The sequence below is a fragment of the Mustela nivalis genome (assembly GCF_964662115.1).
Source record: "Mustela nivalis genome assembly, chromosome: X".
Lineage (NCBI taxonomy): Eukaryota > Metazoa > Chordata > Mammalia > Carnivora > Mustelidae > Mustela > Mustela nivalis.
Genome location: NC_139040.1, coordinates 133,433,167 through 133,452,526, shown reverse-complemented (window position 1 = coordinate 133,452,526; position 19,360 = coordinate 133,433,167). Strand labels below are relative to the sequence as shown.

Sequence of the window (19,360 nt, the reverse complement as noted above, 5' to 3'; positions counted from 1 at the left end):
CCCAGGGCGAGGCGCGACGGATGCCCCTTGGCTGCTCCCCGGCACGGATCTCGCTTCTCGGGCTGCTCTCAGTCCCGTTTCCCTTGATCTGCTGTGTCCCCCTCCACGGGGACGTTGAGCCCGCGGACACTGTGCGATTGTCCCTGTGGTCGGGGAGATGACCGCGGACGCCGTCCCCGCAATCCCGCAGGCCTTGGTGATTCTGCCTCCCTCGTGGCATGTCCTCACGGCCCCCACCGCCGATCTGCGCGGTGCCTGGACGTGACGCCGTGTGCCGTTCCTGGCTTTCTGTACCGTGTCTGCTACACCACGGCGTCTCCGTTCATCTCCTTTCCGGGCCGGGATCTGTTCCCTCGGCGTAGCGACGTGTTTCACCTTCAGCCGTGGTAGCGTCTCCGTCGATTCCTCCTGTATTATGGAGCCGCTGTCCCACCTGGGGTCGACCCGGCTTGTCCGTGTGCTGTGGATGGCACCTCTGGGTAGTTTGTAGGGTCTGGTGTCCCTGACGGAGCGGCCAGGAACACCCGTGTCCAGAGCTCCGTGCGGAAACTTGCTTTGTTCCTCGCGGGCCGGTGCAGTGGCGGGTGCATGCAGCCGTACGTTGCAGGAGAATGCCACGCTGCAGGATACCGCCACGCTGCGGGAGACCGCCACGCTGCAGGACACCGCCACGCTGCGGGAGACCGCTACCCTGCGGGAGACCACCACGCTGCGGGACACCGCCACGCTGCGGGACACCGCCATGCTGCCTTCCCCAGCGGTCAGCGCCCACCTCGTGGGGGCCCGCACCAGAACTGCACCTGCCCCCGGCCGCCGTCAGCATGTTGGATCTTAGCTGATCTCACGGTACTGATTTCCGCCCGCATCTCCCTCAGGCCGGTGACCTGAGCCCCTTCCCGGGGCGGACGGTCCCAGCGCGCAGGTGTTCTGGGCAGGAGTCCTTCCTCTTTCGTGGGTCATTTTTGTTGGCTTCGTTCTTTTCTCGTCGCGTTTCCAGAGCCCTTTGTAGAACATCGGTAGAAGTGGTGGAACAGAGGACGTACTCGGCGAGCATTTTCTACCAGACAGCGGCATGTCTGATCATTCCGGTTTTCTTAAAAAGATTTCCCTTATTTATTTGGGACCGAGAGAGCGCGCGAGAACAAGCAGGGGGACGGGCCGAGGGCGAAGCAGGCTCCCCGAGCGGACGGCCTGACGCCTCTGGCCTCGTGACCTGAGCCAAAGGCAGAGGCTTCACCCGCCGAGCCAGCGAGGGCCCCTTCATTCTGTGAATAGTGTCTTTTATTTGTCGTTTTAGTTTTTGTTATTACTATTTTTTATTTCTTTAAAGATTTTCTTTATTTACAGAGAGAGACACGGCGGGAAAAGGAACAGAAGCAGGGGGAGTGGGAGAGGGAAGCAGGCTCCCGCGGAGCAGAGGGCCCGATGCGGGGCTCGATCCCAGGACCCTGGGACCGTGACCTGAGCCTCCAGGTGCCCCGGGTTCGCTACTGTTTTTGAGCACATTATAGTCTATCCCTCAGGTTTGTTTTTATTTTATTTTGTTTTTTTCAAACTTTATTTATTTGACAGAGACACAGCGAGAGAGGGAGCACAAGCAGGGGGAGCGGGACAGGGACAGGCAGGCCTCCCGCCGGTCAGGAGCCCGACGCGGGGCTCCAGCCCAGGACCCCGGGATCTCGACCCGAGCTGCGGGCAGACACTTAACACCACGGAGCCGCCCAGGTGCCCCTGTTTGCGCGTTTACGAAACGGCAGCTGGACCGTGTTTATGTGCTGCTGCTTCTGGGCTCTGTCCCGTTCCCCTGGTCTGTGGGACCGTGCTTTTGCCAGTAGAACGCAGTCTCGGGCCTGCAGCTTTGGACGCAGGTCTGGGGTTCGATCGTGTGGACGCTGCAGCCTCGGTGTCTTTGGACACGGCGTGGCCTGTCCTCGTTCATTCCTGCCCGTGCAAATGTTACAGTCAGCTTGCGCGTTCTAGAAAAGCGCGTGCCGGGGAGGCCCTTGGGGTCTTGCCGACTCTGTAGGGGACGCGGGGCTGTGTTCCCGTCTCACCGCTCGGGCGTCTTCCTGTCCATGAACACAGGACGTTCCTGTCCATGAACACGGGACGCCTCCCAGGGACCTGTGTCATCCTGAATTCTTCCCGCCGCGTGTCCTGCTTTTCGTCACGTGCGTCTTCCATGGTCTGGGCCCAGCCAGTCCCTGCGTAGTTCACTGGGCGTGACGCCCCCGTCCGTGGGACCGTTTCTGACCCCGCCTTTCCAGACCCTCACGACGCTGTGTGGACACGCCGCGGATTGCGGCGCGTTGACGTGGCCCCTGCCCCTTCACGTGTATTGGCCCCCCCCCCGTTGTGGGTGTGTGTGTGTGTGTGCACGTGCGTGCGCAGCTAGACTTGTTAGGGTTCTACATGCAAAACTACAGCATCTGCCAAGTAGTGTGGCTCTTTCCAGTCCCGTGTGGACGGTTTTCTCTTTCCGTCTTGCTCCGTCAGCCTGGCCCGTGTCCCTGCCTCCAGGTGCCGCGTACCGTCGACGTGCACACGCCAACGTGCTTGCCTTGTCCGTCCTTGGAGAAGCAGCTTGCCGCCACGCAGCCTGCAGCACGGGCTTCTCGTCGACGGCTTCGTCGCACGGACGGCTCTTCCGCTGCGCTGCTGCTTGCGCGTGCGAACCACGAAAGGCCGTTGAATTCCGTCCGTCTTTCTGAACCCGTCGAGTTGATCCGTGATATTTTCCCTTCGTGCTGTGGATGTGGTGCCGTCCGTGGGCCGGTTTTGTGTGCGGACGCGACCTTCCAGGCCAGGACGTCCCGCTTGGCGTGGCGTGCCCTCGGCCCACGTGCCGCCGAGCGCCGTTGCCGGGTTCTGTTGCCGGTGTTGGCGCCCGTGTCCGTGAGGCATGTTGTCTGGAGGGTCCTGGCACGGTCTCTCTCTGGCTCTGGACCAGGGCATCGCTGGCTTCCTGGGATGAGTGGGAAGCGGTCCCTCCGCCCCAGTGTTTGGAAGAGTTGAGAAGCGTTGGGGTGAGTTCCCCTGAAAGTGGGGTCGACACAATGGTCGGATTAAAATGGCAGAATTCCTCTGAGCACCCGACGTTCAGGGCCTCTCCTGTCAGGGGCTTGGACTCCGGATTCAATCTCCTCCGAGTTCCGGGCGTGTCCAGATGTCCGACTTGGGTCCGACTTCCTGTCGCCGGGGTTCGTGTTTCTGGAGAGGGATCGTTTCGGGCCGGCCGTCCCGTGTCTCCGTCTGCCGTTGGCCGCGGACTGTCTTCTAACGCTGCTTCTGGGGCATCCAGAGCAATGCCCCACTGTCCGTTCCCGGGTCCTTAGTCAGCGTCTTCCCTCTTATGCGTGGTCCAGCGAAGCTCAAGCTTTCTGAATTCTGTTACGTTTCAGAAGAACCATCGGGGTTTCGTTGCTCATCTCGGCTTCCTCTCCTCTGTCGTGTTCCTCTCAGTCCTGTTTCCTTCCGACGGCCGTGCCTCTGCCAGCTTTGGGTTCAGTCTGTCCTTTTTCTTGCTCCTCGAGGTGTGAGCTCGCTCTGGGGTCTGTCTTGGCTTCAGGTCAGCACTTACAGCTGCGCGTGTCCCATGAGCACTGCTTGACTTGTACCCATGTCGTGTTTTCTTTCTTATTTGTTCCTCAGTATTTGTTAATTGTCCGTGTGGCTTTTCTTTTCTGATCCACTAGTTCTTGTTAAAAAACATTTTACGTATTTATGTGCTTATTTGCGGTGGGGGAGAGAGAGCAGGAGCAGGGGAGGGAGTGAGGAAAGGATGAAGCAGACTCCCAGGAAGCAGGAGCCCAACGTGGCGCTCGACCCCACGACTCCGGGACCATGACCTGAGCCGAAGTAGACTTTACGGACTGAGCCGCCCAGGCGCCCGAGATCCACTCATTCTTTCACGGGATGTGTTTGAACTTCCGCAGTTTTAGGACTTTTCCAGTGTTTGGTCTGTTGCTGATCGGTGACTTCCCAGCACCGTGGTCAGACGGGATCCCGTGAAATCTGTGCAGACGTGAGGGCTCGCGTGTCGTCCGTGCTGGGGAGCGTCCCGCGTGCTCAGGAGGGGAAGGCGGGTGCCGTGGCGGGCGGAGGCTTCCGTCACCGCGTCCTCGTGGGTTTGTCACGTCCTTTCTGTCCTCACGCGTCTCCTGTCTGGCTGCTCTGTCCCGTACGGAGCGTGGGGTACGGAGGTGCCGGCTGTCCTAGCCTGGTCCGCGGTCGCCCTTGCGTTCCGTGAACACGGTATAGCTCAGTGTTTCTGAACGTCTTGTTTGATTCTGTTTTTTTTTAGTTTTCAGTACGCAGACGCTGCCCGTATTTTGTTGGATTGATATCTTTTTCATTTGTGAGGAGCCCTTGTGGTCGGCGCGGGTTTCGGTGTTTCCTACTGTCCATGTCCGGTTTCTCATCGCGTGTTTATAGAGCTAGGATTGACTTGGTTACGCGGACCGGGTATTCGGTGGCCTTGCTTGTTCGTTCACTAGAGTCTGAGGAGATAGTTTGGTACGTCTTGTGGGATTTCCTGTGTAGCCGATGGCGTGGTTCTCCAACAGAGCTAACCTTATGCCCCCGTTCCCCCGGAGGTGACTTTCCTGTTCTTGTCCTGTCTGTCCCACAGAGCAGCGTTTCCAGAATACTGCGGGATCGTAGTAGTCAGGCCTGCCCCGTTTTGGGCCCGTGCGGACGCAGGTGTGGGAGAAACACCGGCCCTGGGTAGGGAAGGAGACTCTTGCCGGCGCTTCCTACCGCCTCGGGACGTGCGGGCGCCCCACGGAGCGCGCGACGCCTGCGACCCCTCCTTGTCTCCTCAGCCCCCGAGAACGGGCTAAACTCTGAGACGGCGAAAGGCGCGTCCTGCAGCATCGTGTCGGCCAGGAAACGGGGGCCGCGTAGATCCTGCCAGGTGACGCAAAGACCAAACCAGTGCGTGCTGCGTCCCGGGTCGACAGGGACCAAGAGCCCAACTTGAGGCTTCGTACTCACAGTTGTCACGGACTCACGAAAGAGTCTGCGAGAACAGGACACGGCGAGCGCTTCCCTTTCAGGCCGACGCCTCCCGTCCGCGTCAAGCTGCACGTGCGTCTCTTGCTGTCTCTGTGAACGTGTACCTTTGCGATCCTGTCTTCCCGAAGACGCAGGAGAGCGTGTTCCTGAGGCAAGGTCTTTCCTGGCACAGGTGTCCGTGTGCGGCTCCTCCGTGCGGGACCCGGTGGGTGTTGCCGTGGCGTTCTCGGTGGCCGTGAGCCAGCCTGGGCTAGCGTGTTCTCGGTGATGAACATAGTGTCATGGAGGCCCACGGTGCAGGGGTGCGGTGCTGCGTGGGCACGGGTCCTGCACACCCGCCATGGCCCTCGAGGACGCACAGTGTCCGCACGCCCGGGGTGGGTCACACTTGAGTGGACGGGAGGGAGCCTTGGGTCTGGGGGGTCGTGGCCCTGGTTCTCTCTCGGCGTCCGTTGCTGGTCCTCCTGATGTGGCCGCGGCCCGCTAGGGAAGGTCGCGCTGCTCCTGGGCCAAGCGCTCTCGAGGGACCCTCAGGCTCCACCGTCTGTGTGTGTGGTCCCAGGTTCTGCCAGCCCCGGGTCTCACTGTCTCAGTGATCCTGGGTCCCGCCGTCTTTGCACATGACTGCCGGTTCTCTCGTGGCCCCTTGTTCGGCTGTGTGTACCTTTGACCCCTGGTTTGGGGCTACTCTCCTTGTTCCCCGCGAGGTTGTGCTGGTTTCCGTCCTGCTTCTGATGAGCCCCAGGCACCGCCCGCCGCTAAGGACAGGGAGACCTGGTCACCTGTCCCGGGGGACTGACTTCCCCCAACCTTGCCGGTCACCGGCCTGAGCTCCCCATCTCCGTTCTGGGCTCTGATCGGTGGGGGCGGGTGATGGATCCCGCATAGCCCTGAGACACAGCCCTTGGGATGGGCTTCACAGCAGCTTTCTGTCCCCTGGACACTGGTGGTCCGTGGCCGTGGCTGCAGCACGTGGACTGGGCGTGTCAGGGTGGGGCGGGGACATGGTCAGGGACACGGACAGGGACGCAGGTGCAGGGGAGGCCGGTGCGGCGTAGGAGCGCTGGGCTGAGGACCCGGCCGGCGTCAGAAGGTCCTGCCGGGGTCTCTGTCCTGCGGCAGCAGTGGGTGTCGTGGGGTCCGACCTCCTCGCCTCGGGCCCTGGTGGTGACCGGCATTCGGAGCGGTCGCTTGCTGGCCGTGCTGCCTTCGTCCCGCGCTGCCGGGTCCGGTCGTTCGTTCGGCCTCCGGCGGCCAGCGCTTCCGGCTCGTCGCATCCCGCTGTCTGATTGCAGGTGCAGGAAGGACCCTCGGGGGGCCGGGAGGCCGGTGGGAGCGGACCCCGGCGACGAGGGCGGCGTCCGTGCAGGAGGCTGCGCAACCAGGCTGGCCAGTTCGTCTCCGTGGTGACCGTCTTCGAGGTGATGGCCAGCAGGAGGCGCTCCACCCTGGTCCTGACCCCTGCTGGGAGGGCCGCAGGGGCTGGGGGACTGAGACGGGCTCCTCCACATCAGGCCGGGCACGGGCCAGCTCGCACGTGGGTCCTGGAGGCCTTCCTCCCTACACGGCCTGCCCGTCCAACCCCAAGTCCACTGGGACCCCACGGGACCACCAGGGCCCTCCCCTCCCCGTCCTGAGACGCCGTGTCCCATCCTGGTCCTGAGACACCGTGTCCCCGCCCCGTCCCGAGACACCGCATCATCTCTGTCCTGACACGCGGCGTCCCCTCGCCACGCACAGACACGGCACCCACCTCCTTGCGTCGGGCTCCGTGTCCCCTCCCTGCGCCATGGCGTTGAGGCCTCCCGCCTGGGGGGGAGGGTCTGTGCCCTGCTCTTCCTTCCGGGGGTGCCCCTTCCAGGGGGGAAGCCCAGCTCCCCGCCCATTGTCTCGGGTGAGCAGGGACAGCTTGTGGCTGCAGCAGGGGGGCCCTGTGGAGCCCAGATCGGTGGGGTACGGAGGGCATGAAGACGTGGTGGGGGAGGGGCACGCGCCCGTGTGCCGTGGCGTCTCTCCTGTGTGGCCCCCGTTCCCGTCAACCGTGTTGGACTGGACAGTGCCCCGTGTACCAGCCCAGGGCCACGTCCTGGCCCATCTCTCGGGCTTCCGGGGCGGGGTGCAGCCCCATCACAGCCTCCTTTGATTTTAGGCACAGGGAACGCCCTCGGGGGGCCAGGATGCCAGCGCACCCAGCACCCGCCGGCGAGGGCGGCCGCCGCGGAAGCACCGCAGGAAGAAAGTGGCCATCGCCACGGAGGTGACCCTCTTTGAGATGGTCGCCCTGGGGAAGAACTCCGTGCAGGTAGTGCCCGCGGAGGGGGGCTGCGGCAGGGCAGGCATGGTGGGCGGCAGACAAGAGGCCCTCCTGTTGCGGCTTCTCCACGGCCACACGGAGGCCAGAGGCCAGGTGTCCCGGCAGAGTCACGGCTGGACCCACCGCGGCCTTGTGCTGCCCCAACGTCCAGCTGTCACGAATGCCCATTGCTGGTGCGTGGTCTTCGTCACGTGTGTGATCAGACATGCGTGTACGCATCCACGAGTGCTCTCTGCTGCCCGTCCACAGCTGACCGCACACACGTGCTCACCGCTGCCCATCCCACACACCTGATGACACACCACACACACACCGCTGCCTGTCACACACATCTAATCACACGTACTTACCGCTGCCCGTCACGTACCTGATCACACACACGTGCATCGCTTCCCGTCACACACATTTAATCACACACGTGGTCACCACTGCCCGTCCCACACCTGATGGAACGCACACCACTGCCCGGCCCACGCGCCTGCTCGCACACGCACGTACACAAACGAGTGCGCACTGATGCCCCCAGACGTACCTCATCTCACACGTAGACACGGGCTCGCGCAATTCACCTCACACATGCACACGGACGAGGACTCACCACCGCCCGTCACACGCACCTGGTCACACGCACGCTTGCACACAAGGGCTTCCCGCGGGGTCCGACGCATGATCTCACGTGTCCTCACGCTGGCCGGGCCACACCCCCCATCACACGGGTGCTCACCTCTGGCTTTTGCCCCAGCAGACGGCCGTCGAGGAGTGGGTGCGGTCCTACAAGGAGGACCGGGAGCTGGCCTTGCTGGACCTCATCAGCTTCTTTGTCCAGTGCTGTGGCTGTGAAGGTGAGCCGGGCTCCTGGACGCTCGCGGGCGCCACCCCACGAGGCCCGCTGGGCCTGCCCGTCCTGTCCACGCAGGGTTGTAAGAGAGACTGGGCGGCCGGGCTTTTGCAGAGGCTTTTTTAGGGAGGAGACTTGCCTCTGCGAGCGCTGTGACCTCAGAGCAAAGGCTGACTGCCCGAGAAGAGGTCTGTCCACGTCCTGACCCCAGGACCTCAGGATGCGACCTCGTAGAGGAAGACCTTTGTAGGCGTGAGCAGTGAGGTGGTCTTCGGGTGGCCCTAGTCCTGTGAGACTCGGTCCTCGTAAGAGCAGGGACATGGGGGCCTGAGGGGTTCAGTCTCTTAAGCCTCTGAAGCTCGTGTTCGGCTCAGGTCATGATCTCTGGGCTCCGGGATCACGCCGCAAGTCAGGTCCGCACTCCGCGGGCGTCTGCCCGACACTCCCTGCTGCCTTTCCTCCTGCTGCTCCTGCTCCTGCTCGCTGTGTCTCTAAAATAACTACATAAAATCTCAGAGGAAAAGAGGAGGGACAGACACAGAGGAGAAGCCACGTGAGGACGGAGGCACAGATGGGGGGGACGTGGCCACCAGCCTAGGGACGCCCGGAGCCCCAGGGGCTGGAAGAGGCAGGAAGGTCCCTGCCCGGGAGGCTCAGCTGTCTCCCAGTTGGGGGTCGGTGTGGGTGGGCTTTGCCAGAGGGCCACACTGTGGTCCGTGGCAGTTCCGTGCCTCCTGCCTGGCGCCCATGGAATGGCTGAGCGCTCCCCCAGCCATGTGCAGGGGGGACGAAACTCTCAGAGCGTGAGGATCCCTCGGGGGAGCGCGTGAGGATGATAGCGGGGAAGCGCCAACCCCCGTGGCCACACGCGTGGACGTGAGCCTCACGGTGCTCGGGGAGACATGCAGATGCTTGGGGCCACATGGGCTGTGCACGAAATGTCCAGGACAGCATGTCCGCGGGCAGGCGGGGCCTCCGTGCTTCCTGGGGCCGCGGAAATGAGAGGGGCCACCCACGTGTGGGGGGTGGAGGCTGCGGCGACCGGCGACCACGGCATGTGTGTGCACCACGGAGGTCCGTACCGTGAGGGAGTCGGCGTACTGTGTCCTTGTCCGTCCGCCGTCGGCACCAGCAAACAGCCAGGGCCTCCCCTCCCTCTGGACCCTGACGCAGCATCTGTGGGGACAGGACCTGCCTCCGGAGAAGGCCCAGTGGTGTCCGGCCGGGCGCCCCGAGGGTGCGTCACGGAAGCCCCGTGGCGACAGACACGCAGGGCACGGTGCCTGCGGACCCCAGCCGCCAAGGCTGCGTTCAGCGGCTTTGCCGTCCTCTCTGGGGGACGAGGCGGCGAGTCCCGGGACAAGGAGGGTTGGCTTGAAGCGCGTCTCCTTCCTGTTGCAGGGATGGTGACGGCCGAGTTGTACCAGAGCAAGGAAGGCAAGAACGTGGTGCACAAAATGACAGAGAAGTTTGACCAGGTGGGACGGGCTCCGTGCACTCCGGGAGCCTGGGGCCTGAGGTCGGTGCCCTGGACCCCCCGGGCCCGTGGGTTGGCCGTCAGGCGGGGGGGTGGCACGAGCTGAGGCGTCTCCATCTCCCGGCCAGAAGCCGTCCTCCTGTGCTTGCCCGCGAGGAGAGGCTGCCCGGGGCTTCGCGGGCAGGACCACGTTTCTTTATAAAGAAACCCGTGAACCTGAATCAAAGGTGGGACTCTCTGTCCTGCCTGAAAAAATGTGGCTATAAAACGGTACTCAGGTGGCCGCCGTGGAAGGGAAGACACAGGGCGAGGCTGGCGGATGCCCAGTCACGGCCTGTGCCCATCCTGAACTCCTCCCCGCGGTGGGAGGACCGTGGTCCTGAACTCGGTGCTCACCGTGTTCCTGTGCTCGGGCTCTGCTGCACGCAGGGTCCTGCGCAGGCCAGTCGCACTCGGCCGGCTTCCAGCTCCGGGCCCGGGAGCCACCGTGCCCGGGAGCCACCGTGCCCGGGAGCCACCGTGCCCGGGGCGGCGTCTGTGCGGCTCTTCTGTCCCGGGCACACAGGATTTCAGGAACACTTTGTATACACGTGATTCCCGTCCAGTAAAGGTCCGTGTCGTGGCCGTGGAGTGTTCCACCGCATGTGTGTGCGTGCCTCACGTCCCCATTCTGCTTCAGACAGCGTTCTGGTGGGTTTCGGGCTCGGTCTGTGTGTGGCCGTGGACGTGTGTGTCTGTGGGTCCAATTGCACGTGGCCCCCTGTTTGCGTGTGACAAAGGGTCCGAGTGTGTGCTCATTCTGCTTCGTGCGGTGACGCCAACGTGTTCTTACGGCCTCTCCACGTGTGTGTTAGGTTGTGGGTCCGCACCCCTGTCCGTGTCCGATGCCGCGCCCGTTTTGCTAGTCTCCTCATCGTGCGCACGGTTCAGGGCCCCGGGCTGCCAGGGAGCTGACGCCTCGTTGCACGGAAAGGCGGTTTTCTCTGGTTTCTGACGCTGTTTCCGTTGTGGTAAAGGACCCCCAGCTTACAATTTGCTGTCTCAACGCTCTAGAGCGCACAGCTCAGGGGCACCGAGTGCATTCACGCTGTTGTGCAACGGTCTCCACCATCCGGCTCCAGAACGTTCCATCTGCGCAGCACGAAGCTCTGTCCTCATCAGACACTGTCCCCATCCGCGTCCCCCGCCCCAGGCCCACCGTCTACTGTCTGTCTGTGTGGATGGGGCTCCGCTGCGGACCCCGTGTACGTGGAGTCGGGCAGGGCCGGTCCTTCCGGGTCCGGCTGATGTGCTCCAGGCCCAGCCACGTCCCCGGGTGCAGCACGTCCTTCCTCTTCAAGGCTGTGGCCTCGGCCACGGTGCGTGTGGCTCGTCCGTTGCTGACGGACTCACGTGAACAGATGTGATACCTACAAAACTTCTCACAGCCTCAAATACTTAATAAGTGTCTCCAGAAAGTCTTGGGAATCAAGTCCGTGAACGGTGACTTTTTCTCTAACTTTGTTTGTAACAACGTCCAAGCTAAGGAAAGGGGGCACACAGAAACCGCTCCCGTGTTCAGCCGCTAGTGCTCTCCCGGCTTCACTCTGCCCATCCATGCCTGCACGTGTGCCTCTGTGCTGTGCCTGCACTCGCGTGTGCGCGGTCCATGTGAGCGAGCCAATGCAGGTGTGCGCTGACTTTCTCTTATGCCCCATGCATGCGCGTGTGCCTCTGCCGTGCATGCGTGTGTCTGTGGTCCATGTGAGTGGGTGATTACACACGTGTGCGCTCTTTCTCTTATCCCCCGTGGACACGCGTGTGCCTCAGTGCTGTGCTTGCACACGTGTGTATAGGGTACGCACGCATGAGCGATTGCACGTGTATGCACTCCCTTCCCCTTTCCACACGCATGCACGTGTGCCTCTGTGCTGTGCTTGTACACGTCTGTGCACGGCACGTGAGCGAGAGCATGCGTGCACACGTGTGCTGTCTGCAATTACCCCCCCATTCACGCACGTCTGTCTCTGCCTCGCACGCACACGCGTGTATACTCTGCACCTGAGTGAGCGAGGGCCTTGTGCCTGTGCACGTGGGCGTGTGTGTGCAGGTCCGTGCTTGTGCACACGTGTGTCTGCCCCTCTGTGCGTGTCCACGGTCACTTGCGAGGGGCCTGCAGACTGACCCGGGCCCTGGCTGTGTCTGGTGCGTGACAGTGAGCACGCCCGTGTGACCGTGGTGCTGTCCTTTCTCTGCACTCCGAGCTGCCGGAGGACAGCGTCCGTGTGGGGTCAGCACATATCACCGTGCCTGTCTCCGCACTGTCCGTCACATTCTGTTTCTGTCCCATGCAGGGTCCAGCTAAGGACGCCACGGGCCACTTAGCTGTCTGTCCCAGAGCTCTCTGGAAGCCCACGCGTTCAGCATGGGGGAGAGCCCAGGCCCGTAGTGGAGGAGGACGCCTCAGTGTCCCTGAACGTAGCTCCTTCCTGGGGACCACTCAGCACGGCTGACTCCGTTGGGCCTCTTTCCTCAGAGAGCCCCCAATGCCAGATCGGGGTCCCATTCCGTCTCCCCCACCTCAGGAGCAGCACTGGGGGCTTTGCCGACCCCTGGACACGTAGAGAAATGCTACAGCGTGCAGGGCCCACCGCGGGTGGGGTGACACGCACGGCCATGGCGCTGGCCATAGGGAGCCATGGCCGCGGAGCGTGAGAGGCTCCGACGCTCCCGAGTCCTCTGTGCGGACTGGGGTGTCTGTGCCATGGCGTCTCCCCGTTCTGGCTTCTAGAGATGACACAGTGCATGCTCAAGTGTCATTTGAGTCCACGAAGGGGCCGAGGGCCACAGAGAGTCTGTCCGCGCCCACACGAGGGCATGGACGTAGAGGTGTCCGTGGACTGTTTTTGTAGGGGTAGACCCTTCGTGCTGTTGGCTGCTCAGAACCACCCCCCCACCGGCACCCCCCATGGGCCTCGGCCTCTGGGATCCGCCAGGGGAGGTGGACCGGCTCCGGTGCCCCGTGCTACACAGCCCGTCCTGCTGGGACCCGCCGCGGGTCTGGGGACGAGGGACTTCACCAGCACATCTCGTCTGTCCCTGCAGGAGACCGGGCTGTATTACAAGAAGTTTCTGGCGTACCCCTGGATCCTGACCATCATGTGGCCCGAGAAACTGGTAACACACATTCCGGAGTTTACGCATGGGGTAGTTCTGTGTGGTTTCCCAGCCCGCCGGAGGCCGGCGAAGCCCCGGGTTAGTTCCTGGGCCGTTCTCAGCATGGGGTGGGCGTCTTGATCACCACCAAGGGGCTGCGGCCACATGCCCGGCTCCCACGACAGCCGCACTGAGCTGGCCCTGGGGACAGGGTTCTGCCGGCACCGGGTGGGCAGACCTCACCGTGTCCAGCCTGCAGTGAGGCAGGGTTCGACCAGACCTGACCCCGTCCTGTCCACACTGAGTGCGGTAGAGCTTCCCGGTCTGGTCCGCAGCAGGATAGGACTTGAGCACTCAGTCCACGCTGGGGGCACTTGGGTCCCACGGCGTGCTGCTTCAGATGAGAGCACCGGGCTCTGCACTGCGGGACCTGTAGGCCTGACCTGTCCTGCAGAAGTGAGTTCACCCAGTGAGTTTTGTCTACACTGGGACATTTAGACCGGAGCAAGTTCTGTCTACACTGGCACGTTTAGACCTGACAGTGTTCCTTCTATCCTGTGTTATGGGAACTGAATTTTCTGTCTGCACTGGCACATGTAGGCGTGATCATGTTTTGTCTATACTGTACCATGGAGTCCTAATGTGTTCTGTCTACACTGACACATGTCGACCAGAGTGTTTTGTCTACACTGGGACATTTAGACCAGAGCATGTTCTGTCTACACTGACACATGTAGACCAGAGTGTTTTGTCTACACTGGCACATTTAGACCAGAGCATGTTCTGTCTACACTGACACATGTAGACCAGAGTGTTTTGTCTACACTGGCACATTTGGACAAGATCCTATTCTGTCTACACTGTGTCATGGAGATCTGTGTTGCATCTCCATTGGGACATTTAGACCGGATCATGTTTCATCTACACTGGCTTGTTTAGACCTGACTGTGTTTTGTCTACACTGGCACATCTAGACAAGATCCTATTCTGTCTTCACTGTGTCATAGAGACCTGTGTTCCGTCTACACTGGCACATTTAGACAAGATCCTATTCTGTCTACACTGTGTCATGGAGATCTGTGTTGCGTTTCCATTGGGACATTTAGACCGGATCATGTTTCATCTACACTGGCTTGTTTAGACCTGGTCGTGTTCTGTCTTCACTGTGTCATGGAGACCTGTGTTCCGTCTATAGTCACACATCAGACCTGATCGTGTTCTGTCTGCACGGGTGCCTTTAGACGAGATCTTGTCCCACCTACACTGGCACATTTAGACCCAACCGTGCTCTCCGTAGTCTCTGCTGTAGTGTGCGTGTTGTCGTCATGGGCACTGTTGATATGACCCAACCAGTCAGGGCTTCTGTGACCGTCGGCGTCGGGGTGGAGAAGGGTGTTGTGGCGCACCGTGTGGCTGGCCTGTGACCCAGAAAGTGCAGGTGTCCTGTGGGCTGGAGACGCACCTGGTGCCCTCCCATCACTCATTCTCACCATCCTGGTGTGTGGATGAGGTACAGTGGATGCGAGCACTTCACGAGGGCACGGGAGGTTTTCTCACAACTGCACGGACTGAGCAGTGAGGACTGACCTTGCAGAACCCGTTAGTGACCCGATCTAGCCTCGGAATGGGGGGTTTCAGGACATGTTTGTAACTGGTTAGTGACCCGGTCTAGCCTCGGAATGGGGGGTTTCAGGACATGTTTGTAACTGGTTAGTGACCTGGTCTAGCCTCGGAATGGGGGGTTTCAGGACATGTTTGTAACCCGGTTAGAGCTCTGGCCTCACCTCTCAGGGACTGACTGAAGGTGCAGAACTGGCGTCAGCGGAGGCGGGGGTGAGCTGGCTTGTTGGAGCAACTGCCCTCCCCCCCAAGTCTGGTCGCCGGTCCCTGGCAGGGCACCCCGCCCCTTCACATGGCAGCAAATGGGGAGGGGTCAGCCAGTTGGGGGAGCATGGTAGGAGCCAGTGGCAGGGACTAGTGCAGAGGGAGTGATGTGTAGGAGGGAAAGTGTATGGGGCATGGGGCACACGGGTCCCAGCACGGAGGAGGAGGGTTGTGCCCACAGTGCACTGGGGAAGGTGGGGTGCGGAGTGTGGGGGCCCCGGCATGGGGGATGGCCCAGATGGTAGGGCTCGGTGTGTGGGACACGGTTGTGCACCATCTCGCGGGTCCCTGCTTGCATGGGGGAGTGTGAGCTTGCATGGGGGAGTGTGAGCGAGGCAGGGAGCTGTGAACGCAGCCCCACACCCTGCGGAGTTGCGGATGTGGGCCATGGGGAGGGCACAGGGCCGCACGTGGGGGTAGAGCGTGACGGGTGTGCAGCGTGCGAAGAGCGCAGAGCTGGGGCATGTCCGGCCCTCGGTCACCCTCTGGGCACCCCCAGGCTGGGCACTTGGCATCATCCCCCTGCTGGGTTCTGGCCTCCAGCCTCAGCCTCCCTGCGGAGCTCACCGTCCCCGAGGGGTCTCCCGCAGGCTGTGCAGGTGACTCAGACTGTCCGTATGCATGACGGACGCCAGGCTGAAGGGGGTTCCCCTGAGGAACCCCTTCCTGTGCAGGCGCAGAGCAGCTGGAGCCGGACTGTCCGCTGACTGGCCTGCTGGGCCCCCGAGGGACAGAGGCCGCGAGGCTGACGGGCGGCGGGGGGTGCGGCGAGCGCATCTGCAAGCCCGCGGGGTCTCTTCCCTTCCCGACTCCCCGCTCGTCCTGGAGTTTCCCGGGAGCTCAGGGAGCGGCGAGGCTGCCAGGAGCACCCGTCGGCACCTCCGCGTCGCAGGGAGCGTTTCAGGCCCTGGAGTGAGCCGGGACCGGGCAGAACCGGGGCGAGGGTCCGACCCGTGCCTGCCCGCTGTCCTCTGAGCACCCGGAGACCCGGCTCCTGCCCACACGAGGGTGTCCGCCCAGGGGGTCCTCTGGAGCAGACGGGGGGACCCTGCTGGGTGTGCTGTGTGACCCCAGGTTCCGGTGTCAGGGCGGTGGGTCGCCGGGTCGGTGCGCAAGTCTGAGCCCTGCCGGCTGCAGGGTCCAGAGAGCAGGGGTCACTGCGCTGACTGCGGATATGGATGCCCCCAGTGCGGGAATGGGGGTAGGGGACCCCGGGGTCGGACTGGACATGTGACCCTCACCCCCCGCCACCCCGGGGCTGGAGCTCGGAGACATGGAGTCAGCCTGGGTCAGAGTGGACGTGTGACCCCTCCCCCAGGAGCAGGGTCTGGGAGATTGGGGGTCACTCTGGGTCAGAGTGGATGTGTAACCCCCCAGGAGCAGGGTCTGGGGGTTACCCTGAGAGTGGACGTGTCACTTCCTGTAAGTGCAGGGTCCCCTGTCTGGGAACAGAGCTCCATATCGTGATGGTGGGATGGGCCTAGACCGGGCCCGGCATCTCACCCCTTTTCCCGTGTTCTTGTCTTGAACACAGCAAAGCGACTTTTACCCCATCGTGGGGCCGGGGCCCTTCTGGAAGAGGTTTCGGGTGAACTTCTGCGAGTTCACGGAGCTGCTGGTGCACCAGACGCACTCCTCGGTGCTGTGTGACGGTCACCTCATGGACACGGTGATCGGCATGCTTAGTGGCCTCACAAACTCGGCCGTGTACAGCCTGCGGCACACCAGCTCCCTGGCCGGTGAGATGCTGCATGGGGCCCCTGCCCGGGCTTTTGCTGACTTGCGGGGCAGGCTGGGGCCGTGGGGGCAGGGACCAGAGGACATGGGGGTAGGGGACATGGGTCCAGGACCCACAGGGGCAAGGGCCCTAGGGCCACAGACATGGGGGCAGGGGAGATGAGACACAGGGGCAGAGGCCGTGGGACTAGGAGCATGGACTGTGGGGGAAGGACCATGGGACACAGAGCCGGGAGCCACGGGACACGAACACAGGGGCAGGGGCCTCAGCCTGGGCTTCTGCTGTCCCAGGGCCAGTGTCCACACCCGGGCCTGCCCTGTGCTGGCTTGCAGGGGGCAGAGGCTGCTGGCCGGGTGGTCACCAGGAGCTGGAGGGGACGGAGAAGCCATGGAGGGACGTTTGCTTCACAGAGGGACTGGGTGGCGAGGGGCACAGAGCTGTCCCTGTACATGTGCCACAGCAGAGGCTGGGGCAAGGCTGACGTTGGAGAGAGGGTGGGCTCTTCAGTCCCAGGGCCGGCCCCTCAGGCGTGTCCTGTACCTCTGTCCCCACGAGAGACCCCAGGCCAGCCCACACGGTCATGTCTTGTCCGTCTGTCCCCATGAGAACCCCCAGGGCTGGCCCTCCTGGGCATGTCGTGTTTCTCCTGGACCAGGAGTGTTAGGTTTTCTAAGTGAGTAATTCTACAAATTGGGTTATTGGTTGGGTGTCAGTGCCTGGTGTGTCTTTTCCACGAACACGTGCGGAGCGGTTAGTGCCAGCTTCTCCCCCAATGGACGCTGAGCGGTCGGTGCTGACTGGGGGACTTGCTCGGAGGCCCGAGGTTAGAAGTCCTGTGCATTTTGCCTCCTTACGGGAGGTGCAGCGGCCGTGGACGCAGCCGTCTGCGGAGTGATCCTCACACAGAAACGTTTGTAAGGGCGTGTCAGGGTCTCTGCACGGACCCGTTGGGAACCCTGAAGAAATCCGGAGTTTGTGACAGGAGACTGTGGAGGGATGTGTGCCCCGGGGACTCCGGTCCCGTGCCAGACAGGTCCCTGAAGATTTAGGGCTCTTCCCGTGTGTGTGTCAGGGTGTCTCAGCCTCCCAGTGGCTCCGTGGGTCTCGTTCCCATGTCTGGGTCTGCAGGGGACACAGGGTGCATGGTGCCACGTGCTCTGGAGCAGGGGCGGGGGGGGGGCGTCCTGCACGTGAACTCTGACCTTGGACTGCTGGTCCTGAGACGCCACGTGTCCCGGTTGCGGCAAGGTTCCTTGGGCGTTTGCAGCCTGCCGAGCTGGGGTTGTTCAGCTGAAGCCCGGTTCTGCTGTGGTCCTGGCCCTGTGTTCCTCTGAGGTCATTTCCCACCTGGTGGAATTCTGCCCCCTCAGGGCACAGACATGACCTTGCCGCTGGAAAGGTCGGGGGGTGTGTCCACGCCCTGGGCATGCTGAGATGTGTTCTGGGGTCCACATGCACAGTCATCCTGTGGGGGTAACCGTATGCAATCTTGTGACCCAGCAAGGGGCAGGATGCAGCAGCCTTCCCAGCTCCCCGACCTCCCAGCTACCCCCCAGACCCCCTCTGAGTGCTGCAGAAGGGTCCCTCCTGTGGGAGGTGGAGCCCAGTAACAGGGTCACAGCCCCGCTCTGCTGGCAGCCATGAAGCTGCTGACGGCGCTGGCCAGCGTGAACCAGGGCATCTGCACGGGCAGGCGCACGGCCCAGCGGCTGTACGAGATCGAGAGCATCACCACGCTCAAGGGGAGGCACAAGTACTACATGGAGCTGCTGGACCAGCGCAGGCACCAGGTGCGGGAGCGTGGGGAGGGGATGCAGGGGTGCGGAGGGGGCTGTGTGCAGGGGTGGGGAGGGAGAGTCGGAGGAGGGGGACCCGAGTACTACATGATGGAGCTGTTGGACCAGCGCAGGCACCAGGTGCGGGAGCGTGGGGGGGATGCAGGGGTGGGGAGGGAGGGAGGGAGGAGGGGGACCCGAGTACTACATGGTGCTGCTGGACCAGCGCAGGCACCAGGTGCGGGAGCGTGGGGAGGGGATGCAGGGGTACGGAGGGGGCTGTGTGCAGGGGTGCGGAGGGAGAGACGGAGGAGGGGGACCCGTGTACTACATGGAGCTGCTGGACCGGCACAGGCACCGCGTGCGGGAGCGTGGGGGGGTGCGCAGGTGGGGCGGGTGGAGGTGTACAGGGGCAGGAAGCATCCAAGCCTGGACCGCCCCCTTTGCTCCCCAGTCCCGCCCCTTGCTCCCCGGCCCCGCCCCTTGCTCCCCTGCCCCGCCCCTTTGCTCCCCGGCCCCGCCCCTTGCTCCCCGGCCCCGCCCCTTGCTCCCCGGCCCCGCCTTCTTGCTGTGGATTGGGGGCCGTCCCCAGCCCAGGCTGCTGCACAGCGTGTGCGCGTCTAGTCGGTCCGGGGTGCGTGGGGGGCGGCTGTGGCCACGACAGCGCGTCGTCCCCAGGACTGGGGAGTCTTCGGGGTCAGGGTCTGCGCACCACTCGCCAGCACGCGGGGGCGCAGAAAGCACGGTGCGGTGGTTCCGCATCCGGGCTCCAGGTCCCCCTGGCCTTCCTGTGGGGGCATCCCCGGGGACCCCTGGACACTCTCAGGCGGACTCCACGCCTCTGGCTCCGCTACGTTTCTGTTCTGCTGTCCCTGAGGTCTCAGCGCACACAGACCTCGTTTCCTGTGTCCTCTGTGTGCCCCGCCCGCCCTCTGACCCCCACCTTGCCCTCTGTGTCCCTCCTCCGCGACCTCTGTGCTCGTCTTCCGTGTCCCCTGGGTCCCTCCTCTGCGCCCTCTGTGTCCCTCGGCCCTCTGATCTCTCCCCGCCTTCTGTACTCTCCCCCCCTGCACCTGCTGTGTGCCTGTGTCCCTCTGCCGTGTCCCTGTGTCCCTCCTCCGCGTCCTCTGGTCCCCTGCCTGCACCACGGCGCACAGGGGGTCCCCTTCTGGGGACATCTACG

The 19,360-nt window shown here is 63.1% G+C and overlaps 1 protein-coding gene across 1 annotated transcript in view; it reads left to right on the top strand.

The window, feature by feature from the left end:
- Positions 1-19,360, top strand: part of LOC309856065 (cohesin subunit SA-2-like) — a 48,794-nt gene that overhangs the window by 1,787 nt on the left and 27,647 nt on the right. The window contains exons 3-9 of the mRNA XM_082716769.1: positions 6,312-6,437; positions 7,166-7,318; positions 8,076-8,172; positions 9,570-9,646; positions 12,730-12,801; positions 16,199-16,403; positions 18,041-18,192. Coding sequence (XP_082572895.1) covers positions 6,312-6,437; positions 7,166-7,318; positions 8,076-8,172; positions 9,570-9,646; positions 12,730-12,801; positions 16,199-16,403; positions 18,041-18,192 — 882 coding nt within the window. The remainder of the gene's footprint in view (positions 1-6,311; positions 6,438-7,165; positions 7,319-8,075; positions 8,173-9,569; positions 9,647-12,729; positions 12,802-16,198; positions 16,404-18,040; positions 18,193-19,360) is intronic.